This window comes from Amphibalanus amphitrite, unplaced genomic scaffold (assembly GCF_019059575.1).
Source record: "Amphibalanus amphitrite isolate SeventyFive unplaced genomic scaffold, NRLGWU_Aamphi_draft 000771F_arrow, whole genome shotgun sequence".
In the NCBI taxonomy this organism is placed as follows: Eukaryota; Metazoa; Arthropoda; class Thecostraca; order Balanomorpha; family Balanidae; genus Amphibalanus; species Amphibalanus amphitrite.
The window spans coordinates 30444-48430 of record NW_024882265.1 but is presented as its reverse complement, the minus strand read 5'-3'; the positions used below and the strand labels follow the sequence as shown (position 1 = coordinate 48430).

At 56.4% G+C, this 17987-nt stretch overlaps 1 protein-coding gene across 1 annotated transcript in view; it reads left to right on the top strand.

The window, feature by feature from the left end:
• LOC122365894 (kynurenine formamidase-like) overlaps positions 1-17718 on the top strand; it is a 50465-nt gene extending 32747 nt beyond the window's left edge. Inside the window, exons 2-4 of the mRNA XM_043337508.1 lie at positions 6299-6560; positions 15579-15698; positions 16568-17718. Coding sequence (XP_043193443.1) covers positions 6309-6560; positions 15579-15698; positions 16568-17074 — 879 coding nt within the window. The 5' untranslated portion in view covers positions 6299-6308 and the 3' untranslated portion in view covers positions 17075-17718. The remainder of the gene's footprint in view (positions 1-6298; positions 6561-15578; positions 15699-16567) is intronic.
• The last annotated feature ends 269 nt before the right edge of the window (positions 17719-17987 follow it).

Here is a 17987-nt window from a genome sequence, read left to right as displayed (position 1 = left end):
GGACGCCACATGAGCCGGTTTAACGTAGTCTTTTGCCTTTCTCTTAGTTCTTGGGCCGGAATCAAATAGCCGGCATTAACGTAACGTAAACGAAAGACCTGGCCAATTGCCAGCTAGTAACTTTCCCCTTCCCCCGGCTATAGCCACTTGGCTTGCCGGGAGGACAAAAAAAAAAAAAAAAAAAAAAAAGCTCACAGTCATGACGTCACGACAATGGGCTCCTAAACGTACGGGCAGCGGCCGCCTCAGGGGTGCCGCCGTGACCTTTGCACGACACGTTCTATAGCGTATGGCACAGCGGTTACTAGGAAGGTTGAGGCCAGCGGCAGGCCGGTTTACAAATAACAAACAAACTTGACGTGCAATTGGCAACAGGTAACAGATTGATTAATAAAGCGGTGACAATATAAATGAAAATGACAACATGAAATGACAAATCGCATAGATGACAAATCGCATAGATGATAAATCGTATAGATGATCCCTACAGTACCCCCTCGCCAGACATGTCGCGGACAAAAGTGACATGGCGATATCTTACCGGAGGTCGTATGACGCGGCCGGAGCGGGTCGTCCGTAGTATCGGCCGAGGCTGCAATGGTGCAGCGTCAGCCCGAGCGACGGCTGCAGGGCGATTTGGTGCGTCACCGTAGATCAGAAGCTCCGGACCGCTGGGCTCATTGCTGAGCGGTGGCGCGGCCGGCGGGCCGCTGGACTGAGTACCGTGCGGCTGCACAGTCGGCAGGTCAGACTGTCGATGACCGGATTCGTCTGGCGTCTCCAGGAAGGCGGCCTTACACCGGTCGATGCTGATGACCTCCTTTTTCTGTCGACGGTCGATGGTGATGGTTTTGGTGGTCCTTTCGGTAACCGGGAACGGTCCGTCGTATGGAGCGTCCAGCGGGTAGCGGTGACAGTCCCTGCGCACGAAGACGTGTGTCGCCGTCTGGAGTGCCGTCGGGACGTACGTGGCGCGCTGGACCGGACGTGGGAGTGTCGGCCGCACCTGAGACATGGCGCGCTTCAGGTCCTGTACGAAACCGGCCGGTGATGCTGCTGAGGCTTGGCTGCTGATGAAGAACTCGCCGGGAAGCCGCAGTGAGGAGCCGTACACCAGCTCGGCTGACGTCGCCTGCAGGTCCGCCTTGATGGTGGAGCGGAGGCCCAGGAGCACCAGCGGCAGCACGTCCGTCCATGACGTAGCCTGGTGTGCACGGAGGCTGGCCTTCAGCTGGCGATGCAGGCGTTCCACCATACCGTTGCAGGCCGGGTGGTAGGACGTCGTCCGAGTTCGCTGGCAGCCCAGGAATCGCTGTAGCTCCGACCAGAGGGCCGACTCGAACTGGGCGCCTCGGTCCGTCGTGATGATGGACGGAACGCCGAATCGGGCGACCCAGTGCTCGAGGAAGGCGCGGGCGACCGTGGTGGTGCGGATGTCCGGCAGAGGGATGACTTCTGGCCACCGAGTGAACCGGTCGACGCACGTCAGGAGGTACGAGTGCCCTCTTGACGGAGGCATCGGGCCGACGAGGTCCACGTGGACGTGGTCGAAGCGTTGCTGAGGTGGCTGGAAGGTGCCGACGTCAGACTTGGTGTGCCGGCCGATTTTGCAGCGCTGACAGGCGAGGCAGGTTCGGGTCCAGCGGCGCACGTCGCGATCCATACCGGGCCAGACGAACCGCTTAGAGACGAGCTTGACGGTGGCCTCGACGCCAGGGTGCGACAGGTCGTGCAGAGCCTTGGCGAAGGGCCGGCGCAGCGCCTCTGGGAGGACCGGCCGAGGCGATCCGGTGGACTCGTCGCAGAGCAGACGGAGTCCATCGCCGACCGGGATGTGGCGCAGGCGCAGTGAGGTGTCTGAGGCCTCGAGGTCTTCCAGCGAGCCGTCTTCGGACTGGGCCTTGGCGATGGCAGTGAAGTCGGCGAGCGGGGGTCGCGGCTGGGCCACCATCGAGACCGTGCGTGACAGCGTGTCGGCGACCACGTTGTCCTTGCCAGGCACATGGCGGATGTCCGACACGAACTGGCCGATGTAGTCCAGGTGGCGGACCTCTCGTGGCGAGTAGCGGTCGGACGAGGAGCCGATGGCCGTTACCAGTGGTCGGTGGTCTGTGAAAATGATTGCTGACCGTCCTTCGATGGCGTGCTTGAAGTGCCGGACGGCCAGGTAGATGGCGAGTAGCTCGCGCCCGAACGTGCTGTATTTCTTCTCCGCAGGCTGGAGCGTTTTCGAGAAGAAAGCGAGGGGCTGCCACTCGCCGGCGACGTGCTGCTGGAGGACGGCGCCCACTCCGCAGTCCGAGGCGTCGACGAAGAGGGCGAGCGGCGCGTCCGGGACTTGGTGTGCGAGATGTGTCGCCGTGGCCAGGGCGTCCTTGACGTTCTTGAAACGCTGCCGCGCCGAGTCTGTCCACGTGACAGGCGCTCTCGAGCGTTTTGCCTTGTGGGTGATTAAGGCGTGCAGAGGCTGCAGGAGCTCGGCTGCCTGGGGGATGAAGCGGTGGTAGTAGGCTACCATCCCCAGGAACCTCCGTAGCTGGGACTGAGTGGTCGGTTCCGGGAAGTCTTTGATGGCCTCGACTCGTCCAGGCAGCGGGCGGACGCCGTCGGCGTCTACCGAGTGGCCGAGGAACACCACCTGCTCCTGTCCCAGGACGCACTTGTGCCTGTTGACGACGACGCCGTAGGTGTTGAGGCGCTGAAGCACTTGGTCCAGGAGCTGCAGGTGGTGTTCGGCAGTCGGGCTGGCCAGCAGAATGTCGTCCAGGTAGACGAAGCAGCCCGGTATGCCGCGGAGGACCTCATCCATGAAACGCTGGAAGGTCTGTCCGGCGTTTCTGAGGCCGAACGGCATCCGAACGCATTCGTAGAGGCCGAACGGTGTCGTGATGGCTGTCTTGGGGACGTCGGCAGGTTCCACCGGGATCTGGTGGTAAGCCTTCACCAAGTCAATGGTGCTGAAGACGGTGCACCCATGCAGGTCGGCTGAAAAGTCCCGCAGGTACGGCAGCGGGTAGCGGTCTGGTACGGTGCGGGCGTTCAGCGCTCTGTAGTCGCCGCAAGGACGCCACTCGCCGGGTCTCTTCTTTGGCACCATGTGGAATGGAGTTGTCCAGCTGCTGCTCGACGGTCGAATGATGCCTTGCTGGAGCATCTTGTTGAACTCAGCACGTGCGATTTGAAGGCGCTCCGGCGGGAGGCGTCGTGGCCGCTGGTACACCGGTGGACCCTTGGTGACGATGTGGTGCGTCACGTTGTGCTTCACCGGTGTTGGTCCAGGTTTTGGTGAGGTCACATCCGGGTACCGGGCGAGGACAGCTGCGAAGCGAGCAGCAGCCTGCTCCCGGACGAGACGCACTCCGATGGAGCACAGCCTTGACCGCTCGGCGCTGGCGCAGACGGTGCCGTCCCGCAGGAGACGCTGGTTGGCAACGTCCACGACGAGGTGATGTGCGGCCAGGAAGTCGGTGCCCAAGATGGGTGTGGTGACGTCAGTGACGAAGAATCGATGTTTTAGGCGGTGCTGCTGACTCAAGGTGACGTCCAGCAGGCAGGTGCCGTGCACCGCGATCGGTGAGCCGTTTGCCGCGACGAGCTGCTGGCCGACAGGAGCAGGGGTCAGCGTAGACCCGTTGGGCAGGCAGCGGCGAGGCAGCACGCTGACCTGCGCCCCGGTGTCGACTAGAAATTGCCGGTCCGTCTCCGTGTCCCTCACGAAGAGGAGTGGCGCGGCAGGAGGGGCGCCCGTGCTTTGCGCCATCAGCACGGGGCGCCTCAGTTTTCCGAGGCGATCCAGGAGCACGGCAACTTGCATCGGCGCGCTTGGGCGCCGAATCGCTGGTGGTACCAACACAGCGTGTCGTCGTGCGGCGGCGTTGAAGGACGAGCCGGTGACGGGCGGCGTGACTGGCGAGACGCTTGGCGCGGCCGGGAACGGCTGCGGTCGCGCCGCACGGCGTCCTCGAGTCGTCGGTTGCTGGCCTCCAGGCGCTCCATCTTAGCGACCAGGGAGGCGATGACGGTGTCCAGCGCAGGGGTTGCAGCTGGCGCTGGGGCTGTCACTGCAGCAGCGATGGGCGGTGCCGGCTGTGTGTACGGCTGTGCCGCGATCGCTGATAGCCGTGGGTCCGGTCCGCTAGCTTCCAGATACCGGTCGGCCGCTTCTGCCAGTGCGTCAAGCGTGCTGTCGGCTGGCAGGAGGGCGAGGGCAGCACGGACGGGCTGCGGTAGCCGTTGTTGAAATAGGGTACGGAAGAGCTCCGTATCAACCGGGGCGTCCCCGGCTGCGGCTAGCTCGTTGCGCATTGAGCGCAACAGCGCCGTCGGCTTCTGATCGCCGAGCTGCTGGCGGCCGAGCAGGGCTTGTAGTCGGTCGGCGCGTGACTGTGCCAGGCGGGCTTGGAGCGCCGCACACAGCACGTCAAAAGACCGAGATGACCGGATGACGTCCTTGACCTGGACGGCGATGTTGGCGGGCAGGTTTGCGACGAGGAGCTTAAACCTCAGCTCGTCGGAGTCGACCCCGCTGACGTCGAAAGCGCACTGCACCTGCAGTAGCCACAGGTCGGGCTCTTCCGGAGAGTATGGTGGTAGCCGGAAGCTAGCCATGGGCCGATGAGTTGACTCGGAGGCTGAAGCTGGAACGCTGGCTGGGTCTTGAGCTGCGGCGCCGGACTGTGCGCTGTCCGCGGGCATGACGAGAGGCTAAGGTCGAACAACGGAGATCACGTCGGGGTCACCAATTGTCGTACTGCGCTGTGGGTAGCGCGTGGCTGGACGGACGGTCCGTGACAACCTATTGATCTGTGGCTGATCTATTAGAGTGTCCGTCCGAGAGCCGTACGACGGCTGACAGAGCCTGGGGGTCGCGAACTGGTGTGGTAACCGTTACGCCCACCTGGGACGCCCGAGTCGGTACGGCACTTGCGGTGTCGTAACCGGATCGGCGGGAACCAGCAGAACGCTGTTGGACCGGCGGTGAAAGTCGGAACCGAGCACTCGCCCACCAGTGGGGCGTCTGGTCGAGCAGGTCTACCCGCTAAGGCAGCCTGAGCACGAACCAGTGGCAGGGTCCGATCAATGACCGTGGTCCGACCAGGGTGTCAGCGCAATGGCCAGTCAGAGGCGTCTTTAAGGGCGCAGAAGCCCACCTCGGTCGACTGTGGCCGGTGCAACCTAGTCAGGTCGTTTGTGTGAATCTCCGTGTTCTTCCCTCGCCTCAGAGTAGCCGCTCTTCTCCAAATGCCCGAGCCGTTTTCTATGTGTATTGGTCTTGCAGCGAACAGCAGAGTCGAAAAACGAATTGACAATGTCGCCGAAAACCGCGGTCACATGCTGGCCGTTCCTAGTACTACCAATATGCCCGCAGGCGCGGCGAGAGACAAGCTTAACGTATGAGTCACCGTCCGGCTGCCGGGAGAGCCCCTACCGCGACCTTTGCTCACAGTCATGACGTCACGACAATGGGCTCCTAAACGTACGGGCAGCGGCCGCCTCAGGGGTGCCGCCGTGACCTTTGCACGACACGTTCTATAGCGTATGGCACAGCGGTTACTAGGAAGGTTGAGGCCAGCGGCAGGCCGGTTTACAAATAACAAACAAACTTGACGTGCAATTGGCAACAGGTAACAGATTGATTAATAAAGCGGTGACAATATAAATGAAAATGACAACATGAAATGACAAATCGCATAGATGACAAATCGCATAGATGATAAATCGTATAGATGATCCCTACACTACGTCCCTGTGGCTTGTCTGCCGATAATGCCAACGCATTACCTAACATATAACCGAAATTAGCATTTTCCTCTGACCTCTCACGCCTATATCTTCATCCATAGGCGCGGGAATCACGGGGGAATCGGGGCAGCCTACTCCTACAGCTCCTACAGCTCTAAGTTGTGTGGGCGCTGCCCCCACAACTTTTCATAGGGCCAAAAACCGACAACCGTTGGGGCAGCTTGTCCTCCCCAAATTAGGGATTGTGGATCACAATGGAAAACTGAATGGAAAAAAATTACACTAAAAAGAATTTTCCCTGACTTTCCCTGACTTGACAGCTAAGGCAGAATGTCTCACTTACCTATTTTGCATATGTCGTTTTTTTTTTAGAAGGTCAGGGGGTGAAAAATAAGTGGCCTAAAACCGCTGAGAAAGCTAGATTTGCGGGTACGGTACCTTAGGTTCCGGGAAGTATCATGTGTGCCTCCCCCGCCTGAAAGTAGTTCCTGCGCCACTGTCTTCTCGATGTTCCCTGTGATCAGTGTCCCTGAAATTCCGCCATTTTGTCCCACAGTGACATCACAATGACGTCATCTGCCGCCGATCTGGAGCAGCAATACTCGCCATCGGCCTGGGTGCAACGGGTGGCGCCCTCCGAGGTTGTGCGGCTGTTCGCCGAAGCTGTAACTGCGGCTGCACAGAGGGCGCGCGCGTCGCTGCCGTGTGAGCTCGACATTCGGTACGGAGACGGGCCGGAACAGCGGTACAGTGTGCTGGGTACGAATGTACCCGAGGATGCTCCGCTGGCGGTGTTCATACACGGAGGGTACTGGCAGGTGAGGTATACTGTTGTACAATAATTAACGGGATCGCGTTTGATGGATAAAAGAAGCGCAGGGGGAGGCACCTCTATAGTTGTGTTGGCCCATCTATAGTTGTGTTGTGGGCTCAGGCGGGCTTCTGAGATGCTTGTCATTACGGTTATGATAGCTCACTGTGTTATTGTATGTACCTATTAATCCTTCGTAGAGTATCCGCTGGCCGCAATTAACTTGATAAGCTCGATAAGAGGCAGCCAGGCGCTCAGTAGTCATTGGCAGGCAGTAGTCTTTTTCGAGTCTCAGACTGTTAGACTCGAAAAAAGAGCCCCGTAGTGTCGAACTTTATGGATTGTCCTGCGTTAGTTCCTAGCTCAATGTATCATGGTTAGTGACGAACTATAACTGTACATTATGATACTACTCACCTGGTAGTTTTTATATTTGGTATACTGAGCTGTCTTAGATAGACCTTATGCGTGGTCAGTGGCGGTCGCAGGGGGGGGCCATCAGGGCCATGGCCCCCCAAAGGCAAATCAGGGGGGGCCATCATATCATTTGGCCCCCCCCCAAACAACCGATGGGCCCCCATGGCCGTATGGGGCCCCGGCCCGTATTCGATTGTTACGAGGCTCGAGAAACCCACGCCAGCTATTAACAGCTCCCATACCAGTCTTTGAGGGTCCTACACTGATCTCTGAGGGCCCTTCAGTGGCGGTCATGCGTCCACATTGACCGCTGAGGACCCACATTGACCTCTGAGGGCCCTCCACTGGCCTTTGAGGGCCCCTAAACCGGCCTTAGGGGCCCAACCGGCGTCTGAGAGCCTCACACCGGCCTCTGGTGGCCTCATTTCTGTCTCTCGAGTCCCAAGACCAGCCTTAAGCGCTGGATTCTGAAGACCCGATGTCGGCCTCTGAGAGCCCGTATCGGCCTCTGGGGGCCCATCTTGGCCTTTGAGGGCCCTCCGCTGGTTTCTGGGTTCCAACGCCGGCCCATGCCGGCCTTTTAGTGCCCCAAACTGACCTCTAAGGACCCTATGCTGGCCTGTAAGGACACACATTAGCCTCTGAGGGCCCCCCGCACTGGATTCTGAAGACCCAATGCCGGTCGCTCAGGGCCCGCATCGGCGTCTGAGGGCCCATTTTGGCCTTTGAGGGCCCTCCGCCGGCCTCTGGGGTCCAACGCCGGCCCATGCCGGTCTTTTAGGGCCCCACACTGACCTCTGAGGGCCCCATGCTGGCCTGTAAGGACACACATTAGCTTCTATGGCCCCGCACTGAATTCTGAAGACCCGATGCCGGCCTCAAGGGGCCCGCATCGGCCTCTGAGGGCCCATCTTGACCTTTGAGGGCCCTCTACTGGCCTCTGGGGTCCAACGCCGGCCAATGCCAGTCTTTTAGGGTCCCATTCTGACCTTTGAGGGCCCCATGCTGGCCTGTAAGGGCCCACATTAGCCTCTGAGGGCCCTCCCCCGCACTGAATTCTGAAGACCCGATGCCGGCCTCTAAGGGTCAGCATCGGCTTCTGAGGGCCCATCTTGGCCTTTGAGGGCCTTCTGTTGGCCTCTGAGGTCCAACGCCGGCCCATGCCGGTCTTTTAGGGCCCCACACTGACCTCTGAGGGCCCGTGCTGGCCTGTAAGGACCCACCTTAGCCTTTGAGGGCCCCGCACGAGCTTCTGAAGACCCGATGCCGGCTTCTAAGGGCCCGCATCGGCCTCTGAGAGCCCATCTTGGCCTTTGAGGGCCCTCTACTGGTCTATGGGGTCCAACGCCGGCTCATGTCGGTCTTATAGGGCCCCCACGCTAACCTCTGAGGGCTCCATGCTGGCCTGTAAGGACCCACATTAGCCTCTGAGTGCCCAATTAGGTCTCTGATGGTCTCAAACTGCTCTTTGCAGGCCCTGTACTGGTCTCTGAGGGCCCTAAACTGGCCCCTAAGGGCCCAAACCAGCCTTTAAAGGTCCCACATCGGCCTCTGATGGTCCCATTTCTGTCTCTGGGACCCAAACTGACCCTTATGTGCCTCTGAGGGCCCCGTACTGGCTTCTGAAGGATCGATGCCAGCTTCTGAGGACCCATTACGGTCTTTAAGTGCCTCATACCGACACCTGAGGCCCCACACTAGCCTCTGAGGGGCCCCAAACTGGCCTATGAGGTCTCTACACCGGCCACTGATGGCCCTAATTTGTTCTCTGGGGGGCTCATGCCTTACCTTCGGGGGTCATGCACTTGCCTCTGAAGGCCCACATCAGCCTCTAGGGCACTACCTGGGCCTTTGAGGCCCTTCGCTGACCCTTGGGTCCAACGCCGGCCTCTGGGGGGTCTGACACCGTACTCTAAGGGCCCCATTGCAGCCTCTAGGCGATAGGTATCGCCGGAGCGCTATCGATGGGCTCATAAGTGTAGGAACCATGGGTGCAGTGGGCGCAGTTGCACCAACAATAATTCTGCAGTGGGTGCAGACAATGTATTCTGCATCCACAACAATCTGGAACAAACCCCCCTTTTCTCAGCAACACTGCTTTCCATGCAGCACGAAAATTTAGGATATTTGCCCACTATCCATCTTTCGAAGCATTTGCTACTGTAATGATCTTCAAAACTTACATTTGTGCCCAAGTAAAAAAAAAAGATGAAACGGAACACATGTGATTGAACGGTGAACAGATACCGATGACCCACTGTCAAAGGTTTTAGCACGATGATCTTAGAAAATGGCAAAGTTAGCCGCCTAAGCCGCCTTTACTTTTGCGGTAATCCATTCACAGTTGTGTGAATTATTGACAATATCAATACTTCAAAATGCACTCATCGGTATTTTTTCGACATGGTACACCCTCAAAGCTCACAATGAGCCTCCGCTCGGGTGCCGCTCCCTACCCCCCCCCCCCCCCCCCGCTTCACCGGCTATGGCCTGGATTTCTGCACCCGTGCACTACGCCCATGGGCCCCTTTAAGCTAGCACCGGGCCCCCTGGGTCAGCGCAGGGGCCCCTTTGCCAAGTTGGCCCCCCCCCAAACTCCAAGTCTGCGACCGCCCCTGTGCGTGGTGGCTCGTTGGCTTAGCAAAAACAATGTGCACCAACATCAGTTTTTATTTCAATTATCACCGCGTTGCTTGGAGAAGATAACGAAACGAGAACAAGCCTAAAAAGTCGCCATTCGATCAACTAACGAGCACCATGCCTTTCATTAACGCGCTAGGCGGGCCGAACCCCCGACTGCTCCGGTCTCTGGTCTGTCTGAGCGTCTGAACTTGTCCACGCAATCAAGTACCACCTTTGACTAGCTTCTTTACAGAGCTGACAATACCCTTGTAACAGGAACTTGCACGATTGAATCACCATCAGACATCATCGCTTTTGTCTTTCAGTTAGGCTTTTCACAGCTAGTGAGGTCCTTATAACAGGAGCTGTCAGCTGAGCAGTTTGAATCAGCACAACTCACCTAACCGTAATGAACAGAAGTTCAACGAGACGGTGTTATTTTCCTTCTTCGGGAGTCCCCAGACTGCGCGCCCTCGAGTGTTGGTTGTCAAGCTCAACAAGTGGCATAAGTACTCACTACTCAGCGCTGCTTGATGAGCGATTTGACTTATCGGGGCCTCCTTTATATTGTGGTTCAACGTATTGTTTGATGCAAACAATTTCTAAGTCCCCGAGATAAGATGAAGTGTTTGGGGCTTTTTCATACTGCTGGTAGATACCCGAGGAATATGTCATTGCCATATGACATACAGGGTGACACAAAAAAAGCGGTCATCACCAAAATTCGAATAACTTCGGAAGTTTTATTCAGATCATCACCAAATTTCGGCCACTTTAGGTCACACCTATGTAGCAGACATCCACCAAGTTTCAAGTCTTCACTACGAATGCTTTTAGTACAGTGTGTGTTTTACGGACGCTCCACAATGTGCTCCAGGTGAGCGCCCCGGCACTGCAGGGCGTAGGCACACCTGCATCCGGCGGGCAAAGTTGCCGATAACCCGATAAGAATAACGTTTCAGGGGTAGCACACCCCCTGAGCACTGTCTCCAGAGGCCATTGCACTCTGTAAAGTGCACAGCCATCGGGTTATCGACAACTTTGCCCGCCGGATGCAGGTGTGCCTACGCCCTGCAGCGCCGTGGCGCTCACCTGGAGCACATTGTGGAGCGTCAGTAAAACACACACTGTACTATAAGTATTCGTAGTGAAGACTTGAAACTTGGTGGATGTCTGCTACATAGGTGTGACCTAAAGTGGCCGAAATTTGGTGATGATCTGAATAAAACTTCCGAAGTTATTCGAATTTTGGTGATGACCGCTTTTTTTGTGTCACCCTGTACTAATATGACGAATACGGCGGTTGATGCATAATCGCCTACTCTTGACTAACATAGATAGATTTTGATATCACGTCATAAATAACCAGAATCGTCTTATATTTCTTGGAATCTGGTAGGCTGTTTCTGCGTGCAAACTAAGTAGTTATCTCTTCATAGCGCTGGATAGCTGAAGATCAGCACTCTGATATGGGTGAGGCCAAATGCCCCAAATATCCCCCTGCATTCGTCAGTGCCCAATTGGACTTACTGTAATCCGGCGGATCCGATTTAATTTAATCCGAGGCTGGCAGTTGTAAAGATAGGGAATATTACCCAGTGGTACAATGTGTTGGAGGTCGTGTTCACACGTCGGCATGGCCGATAACTGCCAACGAATCGAATCGAACTCTAATGTTGATATATTTCCATGAATCCATCATTCTTTGGCCCTGAACTTCCCTTGTCGGGCCCGGAAGGGTCGAACAAAAAGTATGCTGGTTATCTAGCAGCTTTTCCATGTTGGACTCTCGGCCGGCTTAGAATTGATGATCGTATCAACTTCCACATTTCAGTGAAGCTGAACTACTGTGAACTGCCGCGAGCATGTTGTAGTGTATCGAGTACCTAGTGCATCGGGTGTCCGAGGCTCGGCATCGGGCCCCCGGTAATACGAGTGTGAGGCGGCCGCACCCTGCTCGGCTCCAGTCAGAGCCAGCAGTCGAGAGGCTCCGCCCGGCCGCACAGCACGGCAGTGCCGTAGTGTTCTGCACCGCGAGTTTGTGAGAATACATCGGAATCCGGAGACGGCGGTGAACACTACATCTGGCGACAAGGATGAGATCCTGAATACTACCGACGATGAACGTCGAGGGGGTGTCGCCGCCAACTCCGTTCCTGGCGAGACCAGGAAAACCAGCACTGCCCTGGAGTGACTGGATTTTCAGTTTCCACAACTACCTGACTGCCCTGGGAGGTGAGGCCTACAGCACGGAGAGGAAGACGGCTCTCCTTCTGCACTGTGTCGGCGCCGAGGCGCAACGGGTGTACCGTACCCTACCGGTCCAGCCGAGGAGAGAAGACGAAGACGAGTTCCATGCGGCTGAGCGGCAGCTCGCCGAGTTTTATGAACCTCAGGTCAACGTGATCGCGGAGCGGTTCTTCTTCCGGCAGCGACGGCAAGAGTCGCACGAGCCGACGGCCGACTACGTGGCGGCGCTGCGCCGCCTGGCAGTAAACTGCTCGTTTGGACAAATGACAGACGCAATGATACGTGACCAAGTCGTGGAAGCAACAGTGCATCCGATTCTCCGCGAGCGTTTTCTGCAGGATAAGGGTCTGACCCTGGACCGCGTTCTGGAGATCGCCGAGGCATTCGAGCGATCCCGACGCGAGGCGACCGCCATGGCCGGGCCGGCGCGGCCCGCCGCCGACGGAGCGCAGTCACTGCATCAGATATCTGACGCTCGTCAGCGCCGCGGGCACCGGCCCTGGCGACCCGCCCGGCGGCAAGACGACCGCCGCCCCGCCCCTGCCCAGTTGCAAGCCGACCGTCGCCCCGGACCTGCCCAGCTGCAACCGGACACGTGCCCCAGCTGCGGTCGGCGCCAGCACAATGAGCGCGGTCGGTGTCCCGCTACCGGGGCCACGTGCAGGCAGTGTGGGCGGACGGGTCACTTTGCCGTGGTCTGCTGGTCTGGTGAACAGAACGACGACAGAAGGTGTCACGAGCTGACTGTTCTCTGCTGCGCCGTACCAAATACCGATAAGATGATGTGCGAAGTACAGATGGAGGTACCAGGTATCACGCAGACCGTGAATCTGCAAGTTGACACGGGTGCCACGGTGTCCGCTTTAGGACTCGGCATCGCCAGACGTCTCTTCAAAGGCAGTCGTCTCAATAGAACGTCTGCTCGTCTGTTCGGTTTTGGTCGACACCAGCTTCAAGTGCTTGGCACGCTGCCAGCGCTGGTGACCTACCGTGGACGGCGAGCCAACACAGAGTTCTTCATCATAGATTCCGACGGTGAAGAAGCCGTCATGGGACTGGACCTGCTGAAGCAGTTGGACGTAAACCTGCACCCCGCGAGTGGGGCAATCGATCCGCTGGCGGTCACTGGGAGCGCAGAAGTCCCGGAACCGCCACCGTCTCAGCCCGACCCTGGCGAGATATGCTCACTGACAATGGTCCGTGGCCACCCCGAAGAAGCGGACCTGCATGAAGACAGCTCCGCTGAAGAAGAGGTGATCGCTCTTCTGACAGATGAAGAGAGCGTGCTGACCGAGCAAGACGTCCGCACCGCGTCAGCTGCTGATCCTGAGCTGCAGCAGCTGCGTCATCAGATCAAGCGCGGCTGGCCGAGCAGCGCCAAGGCCTGCCCGGCTGAAGTCCAGCCGTACTTCAAGATGAGACACGAGTTGTGGGTGCGCAACGACGACGTCATCCTGAGAGGAGCCCAACAAGTTGTTGTGCCCGTTCAGCTCCGCCGCAGATACCTGGAGCTGGCGCACAGCGCGCACGACGGAATCGTCCGCATGAAACAGGCGCTGCGGAATCTGGCGTGGTGGCCCGGCATCAACCGTGAGGTGGAGGAGCTGTGCCGAAGTTGCGAGCGCTGCCAGCACAGCGACGCAGTCCTCTCCCAGCGCGCACGCCCTGCGCCCATGCAGCCAGTCGACCTGCCGGACCGCGCCTGGTCGAAACTGGGCATGGATATCGTTGGTCCAATCAACGGAGCACCAGCGACTGCCCGTTACGCCATCACTCTGATTGACTACAGAAGCAAATGGGCGGAAGTCTGCCTGACGTCATCGACTGAGACTGAAGACGTCATCAAGTTCTTGTCAACTGTGTGGGCCAAAGAGGGCTATCCTGACGAGATCGTGACGGACAATGGGCCCCAGTTCACGAGCAGGGAGTTCACTGCGTATCTGGCCGCCCGAGGGGTGAAGCACACCAAATCGTCCGTCTACTGGCCTAGAGGCAACTCCGCCGTAGAGCGCTTCAACAAAACGTTCAAGTCGTGGATCACAGACTGTCCACCAGCAGCGTTCATTGACGAGGTACGCAAGAGCCTGGCGGTGTATCGAGCCACCCCACACACCACAACTGGGAAGTCACCGTCAGAGCTCCTGCATGGACGACAGATGAGGCTGAACCTGCCTGTCATTCAGCCGTCAACACCAGGAGCCGACAGTGTGGCGTCTCGAGTTCGACGCCGACAGCAGTCCAACAAGAGGTCCTACGACCGCCGCCGTGGCGTGACGACGCCGCGCATCACTGAGGGCGACTACGTCTGCGTGAGACGGCAGGGACACCGCTCGAAGACGTCCTGTCGGTTCACGTCTCCGGTGCGAGTCACTGGGCGCGTCGGTCCCGCAACGTACCGTCTGGCTGACGGCCGGACCTGGAACGCCGCCCATCTGGCCCGTCTCCCATACGCGCCGGCGTCTCCCTCAGCATCTCCCCCCGCTGGGCCCGGCGACACCACGTCGACCGCCACGACTTCCGAGGCCGACGCCGCTGGCCCGCTGACATCGCTCGCCGCTGCTTCTCGCCCGTCGACCGAGACAGCTTGCGAGCCGTCGCCGGACGCCGCCGATGTGAGCGTGCAGCGTCCCAGGCGAAGCGACCGTGCCTGTAGACGACCGGACTACTACGTGTCGCAGTGATGCTGTTCCTTTTTTTTGCGAGAGGGGGGAATGTGTAGTGTATCGAGTACCTAGTGCATCGGGTGTCCGAGGCTCGGCATCGGGCCCCCGGTAATACGAGTGTGAGGCGGCCGCACCCTGCTCGGCTCCAGTCAGAGCCAGCAGTCGAGAGGCTCCGCCCGGCCGCACAGCACGGCAGTGCCGTAGTGTTCTGCACCGCGAGTTTGTGAGAATACATCGGAATCCGGAGACGGCGGTGAACACTACACATGTATTAGCCGTGAATGATGCGAGTCAAAGGTTTTTTTTTATAAACTCAGACTGAAGCGTTGCAGTTTTACGTCGAAATGGTGATGGCTCTTGTGGGTGGCCAAGTAAGGGAATTAGCTGGGCAGATGAAGCGCGCAGAAAATGTCACGTTACTCTTCTCGTGATAATATCTATCAAGCCATGCAGGTGCGCTATACCCTGAATGGTCGCACACTTTGTAGCGTGTCGAATGATACTAATGCACTTAGGTACCGCCTGCTCAGCGCAAATGGCAAATCTATCGATAAAGTAAAATACTAGCAATATGACAGACGGTATTAAATGTATGTTGTGACTGGCATGGCTTCTATGTATTGCGTTATTGGAAACTGACTGACCTCAGTTATCACTACAGTGTGCCATTTGAGAACTGCTGTTCTTGCTTCCCCGGTGAAAAAAAAAATGCAGCGGGCCGCACTATACATGCATTACACTATATACTCGTATATAATATCACCTTTTTTAATGAAGGCCTGCAGGAAGCCGTGTCGCATTCATTAAGGGTGAAATGGTGACGTGCTAGCCGAAGTATGCTGTGCACTAATGGCAAAGTTTGATGGATATTATTCAAATAACATTTCCATGTCGCATTTTCAATTATCATGTCGGCAGCGTTTACAGCTTACGTTCATACGCCGCGTTATATTATCACGTGGAAACCTAAACGAAAACACCAGCCTGTCGGCTGTCGACACATATCCTGAGCTTTTCTGCGCCGACCAATAACTAGAAAATGTGTCCAACAGTATCGGTTGTTCTGTTGGCAGGAAATGGATCTGGCCTCGTCTGACGGCGTGGCACTCGGCTTTCACCGACTGGGATGGCGCACGGTCACCGTGGGTTACGACCTGGCGCCGGCCGTCACCTTAGATGAGATTGTGGCACAGGTGAGTCGACCCCGTACACTCAGAGGTTATTGGGATTCTCCTCGGTAAAGAAAGGACACTGGCTGGTCAGTGTCACTGGAGCAACGTAAGCCGGCAGTTCTTATAGGTAGCTGTATTATAAGGCTTTACTGTTTTGCTCAATTTCGCCGTAGGTTGGAAATGGAATCGATTAATTTATTTTGAGATCAATTGATTCGGAAGTGTTGTGTTCTGGAGCGTCAATTGTGGCCACATAATCTATTATCCAATTGTTATACCAGTCGCTATAGCCTATAATATGCAATACGAGTGGAGTTGCAAGTTTCAACACATTTCCTGAATAAGCATCGCACAATCAGCACAGGCTGGCGAGAACTCTGTGGCCTTCATGGATCTCTTCTCAGTAAATTGGGTGTGTTCACAAATATGTCAAAACTAAGTGTCATCGCCCCCGCATCAACGCCAATCATTTCTCCTGGCTGTTCTCGAGTCTTGTAAAAGAACCTGATTGGATGAGTATAAATATTACATGATTTAATTGTTCTATGTTTTGGTAATAGCTTGTCTGGCTCCTTCGGCATAGTAGGTTAGATGCTCCCCGTTACCAATCCACTTTGCAAGTCACACGAGATTCCAACTCCTCGTCATTATCTTCAACCGAAGCATTACCGCCTATGGAGGAGGCATCGCTGTGGATTCCGCATTCCAAAGAACTCTCGTTCAGTATATCCGACAAAAATCCTGCACCTCTTGCAAAATTGGCCCGGCTGCTGTCTTCCCTCGTGTCTTCAGTTCCTGCATTTCTCTGGATCACCATCATATCGTACACCACTGAGTTCACCGGGATCCTACATCAGGACGCCCATCTGACCGATCGGGTGCATCGCCAGGTGCGTACCGTCGGCCGCCGCATCCTGCAGATGGCGCTGGATCTGCGCAGTCGCGCCGTGCTCCTGTTCGGCCACTCAGCTGGCGCGCAGCTAGTCGCCATGCTGCTCGCCGATTGGTCGACCCTGAGCGACAGCGAACGCCCGCCAATCGTAGCTGCCGTACACATCTCGGGCGTGTTCGACTTGGAGCCGCTTCTGCACACGAGCGTCAACGAGAAGGTTGGAATGGACGGCGCATGCGCACAACGCAACAGTCCGATGCGACATGTTGGTGCCGTGACCCGGATTTCCCGGGCGCGGCATCTGGTACTGGTCGGGGAGCACGACTCGCCAGAGTTTCGCAGACAGGCAAGAGAGTATGCGTCCGCGCTTAAAGATGCCAAGTGTGATGCGACTTGTCATATTCTACCTACAAGGGATCATTTTGACATGTGCGAAGCGTTGGCAGATGCTGACTCTGATGTCATGAAGCTGGTAAAGGAAAATCTGAAGGATCTGATAAACTAAAGACCACGGCCGGCTATACCTGGTGGGTCATGTTCTTGCCATAAGCGGGTGCTCTATTCATTTCTTACAATTTACATGCTCACCTTTTTACACTCATTGCCATTATAATCGAAGCATTTTTACCATCGGTTGGTGTTGGTATGTATGAATACGTCCATGTAACCTGGTGGAATCCTCCAGAGCACTCGTCAGCCAGCCCTCCCTTGATTGTATCTCCGTAGAATAGTCGTGGTAGTGTCGTAGCTTAAAAGACTTTGAACCACACATATCCAGGGGGCTTATTTTTTATAGATACACTATTCGCATTGCGAAGATATACGGCTCTCGCGAGATTAAGCGATAGGTTTTGCACTTTTACATTTCCGGTTATATCTCAGAAACTAATCGATCTACGATGAAGCCATTTTACACAATCATGGCCGGCTTGTGAACCAATAAGTCGATCGCATCTTCAACACTTGAAAGCTAAAGACGACGAAGATATAACCTGAAGTACACTAAATTTTCTAGGTGCAAAACCTACCGCTAAAACCCGCGAGACCTGTACTTAGCATATCTCCTGTAGCGCTCAAATGCATGTCGCATTCTAGTGGTTATGTAACTGAGAAGTCAGAAGACGTTCGACAATACACAATGCCGGCTTTGTTTGTCATATTAAGTCAGCTCAAAATTTTGACACTCATTTAGTGCAGCAAGGAGGGAGGGGGCAAGTACAAAGACCTCCTGCTGTTAGCAAAGAAACTGCAAGCTACATTTCGGTATCATGTATTTTCGGTATCATGACAGTCTATCCAGATACCCATAGTCCATACGCAATGCGCAGGATGCAGTTTATGGCCAGCAACCACCTGAAAGTTAAAGGTAGTGTGCCAGCTTTCTTGGACCGTATGGAGTTAATGGCCCAGATAAGGAG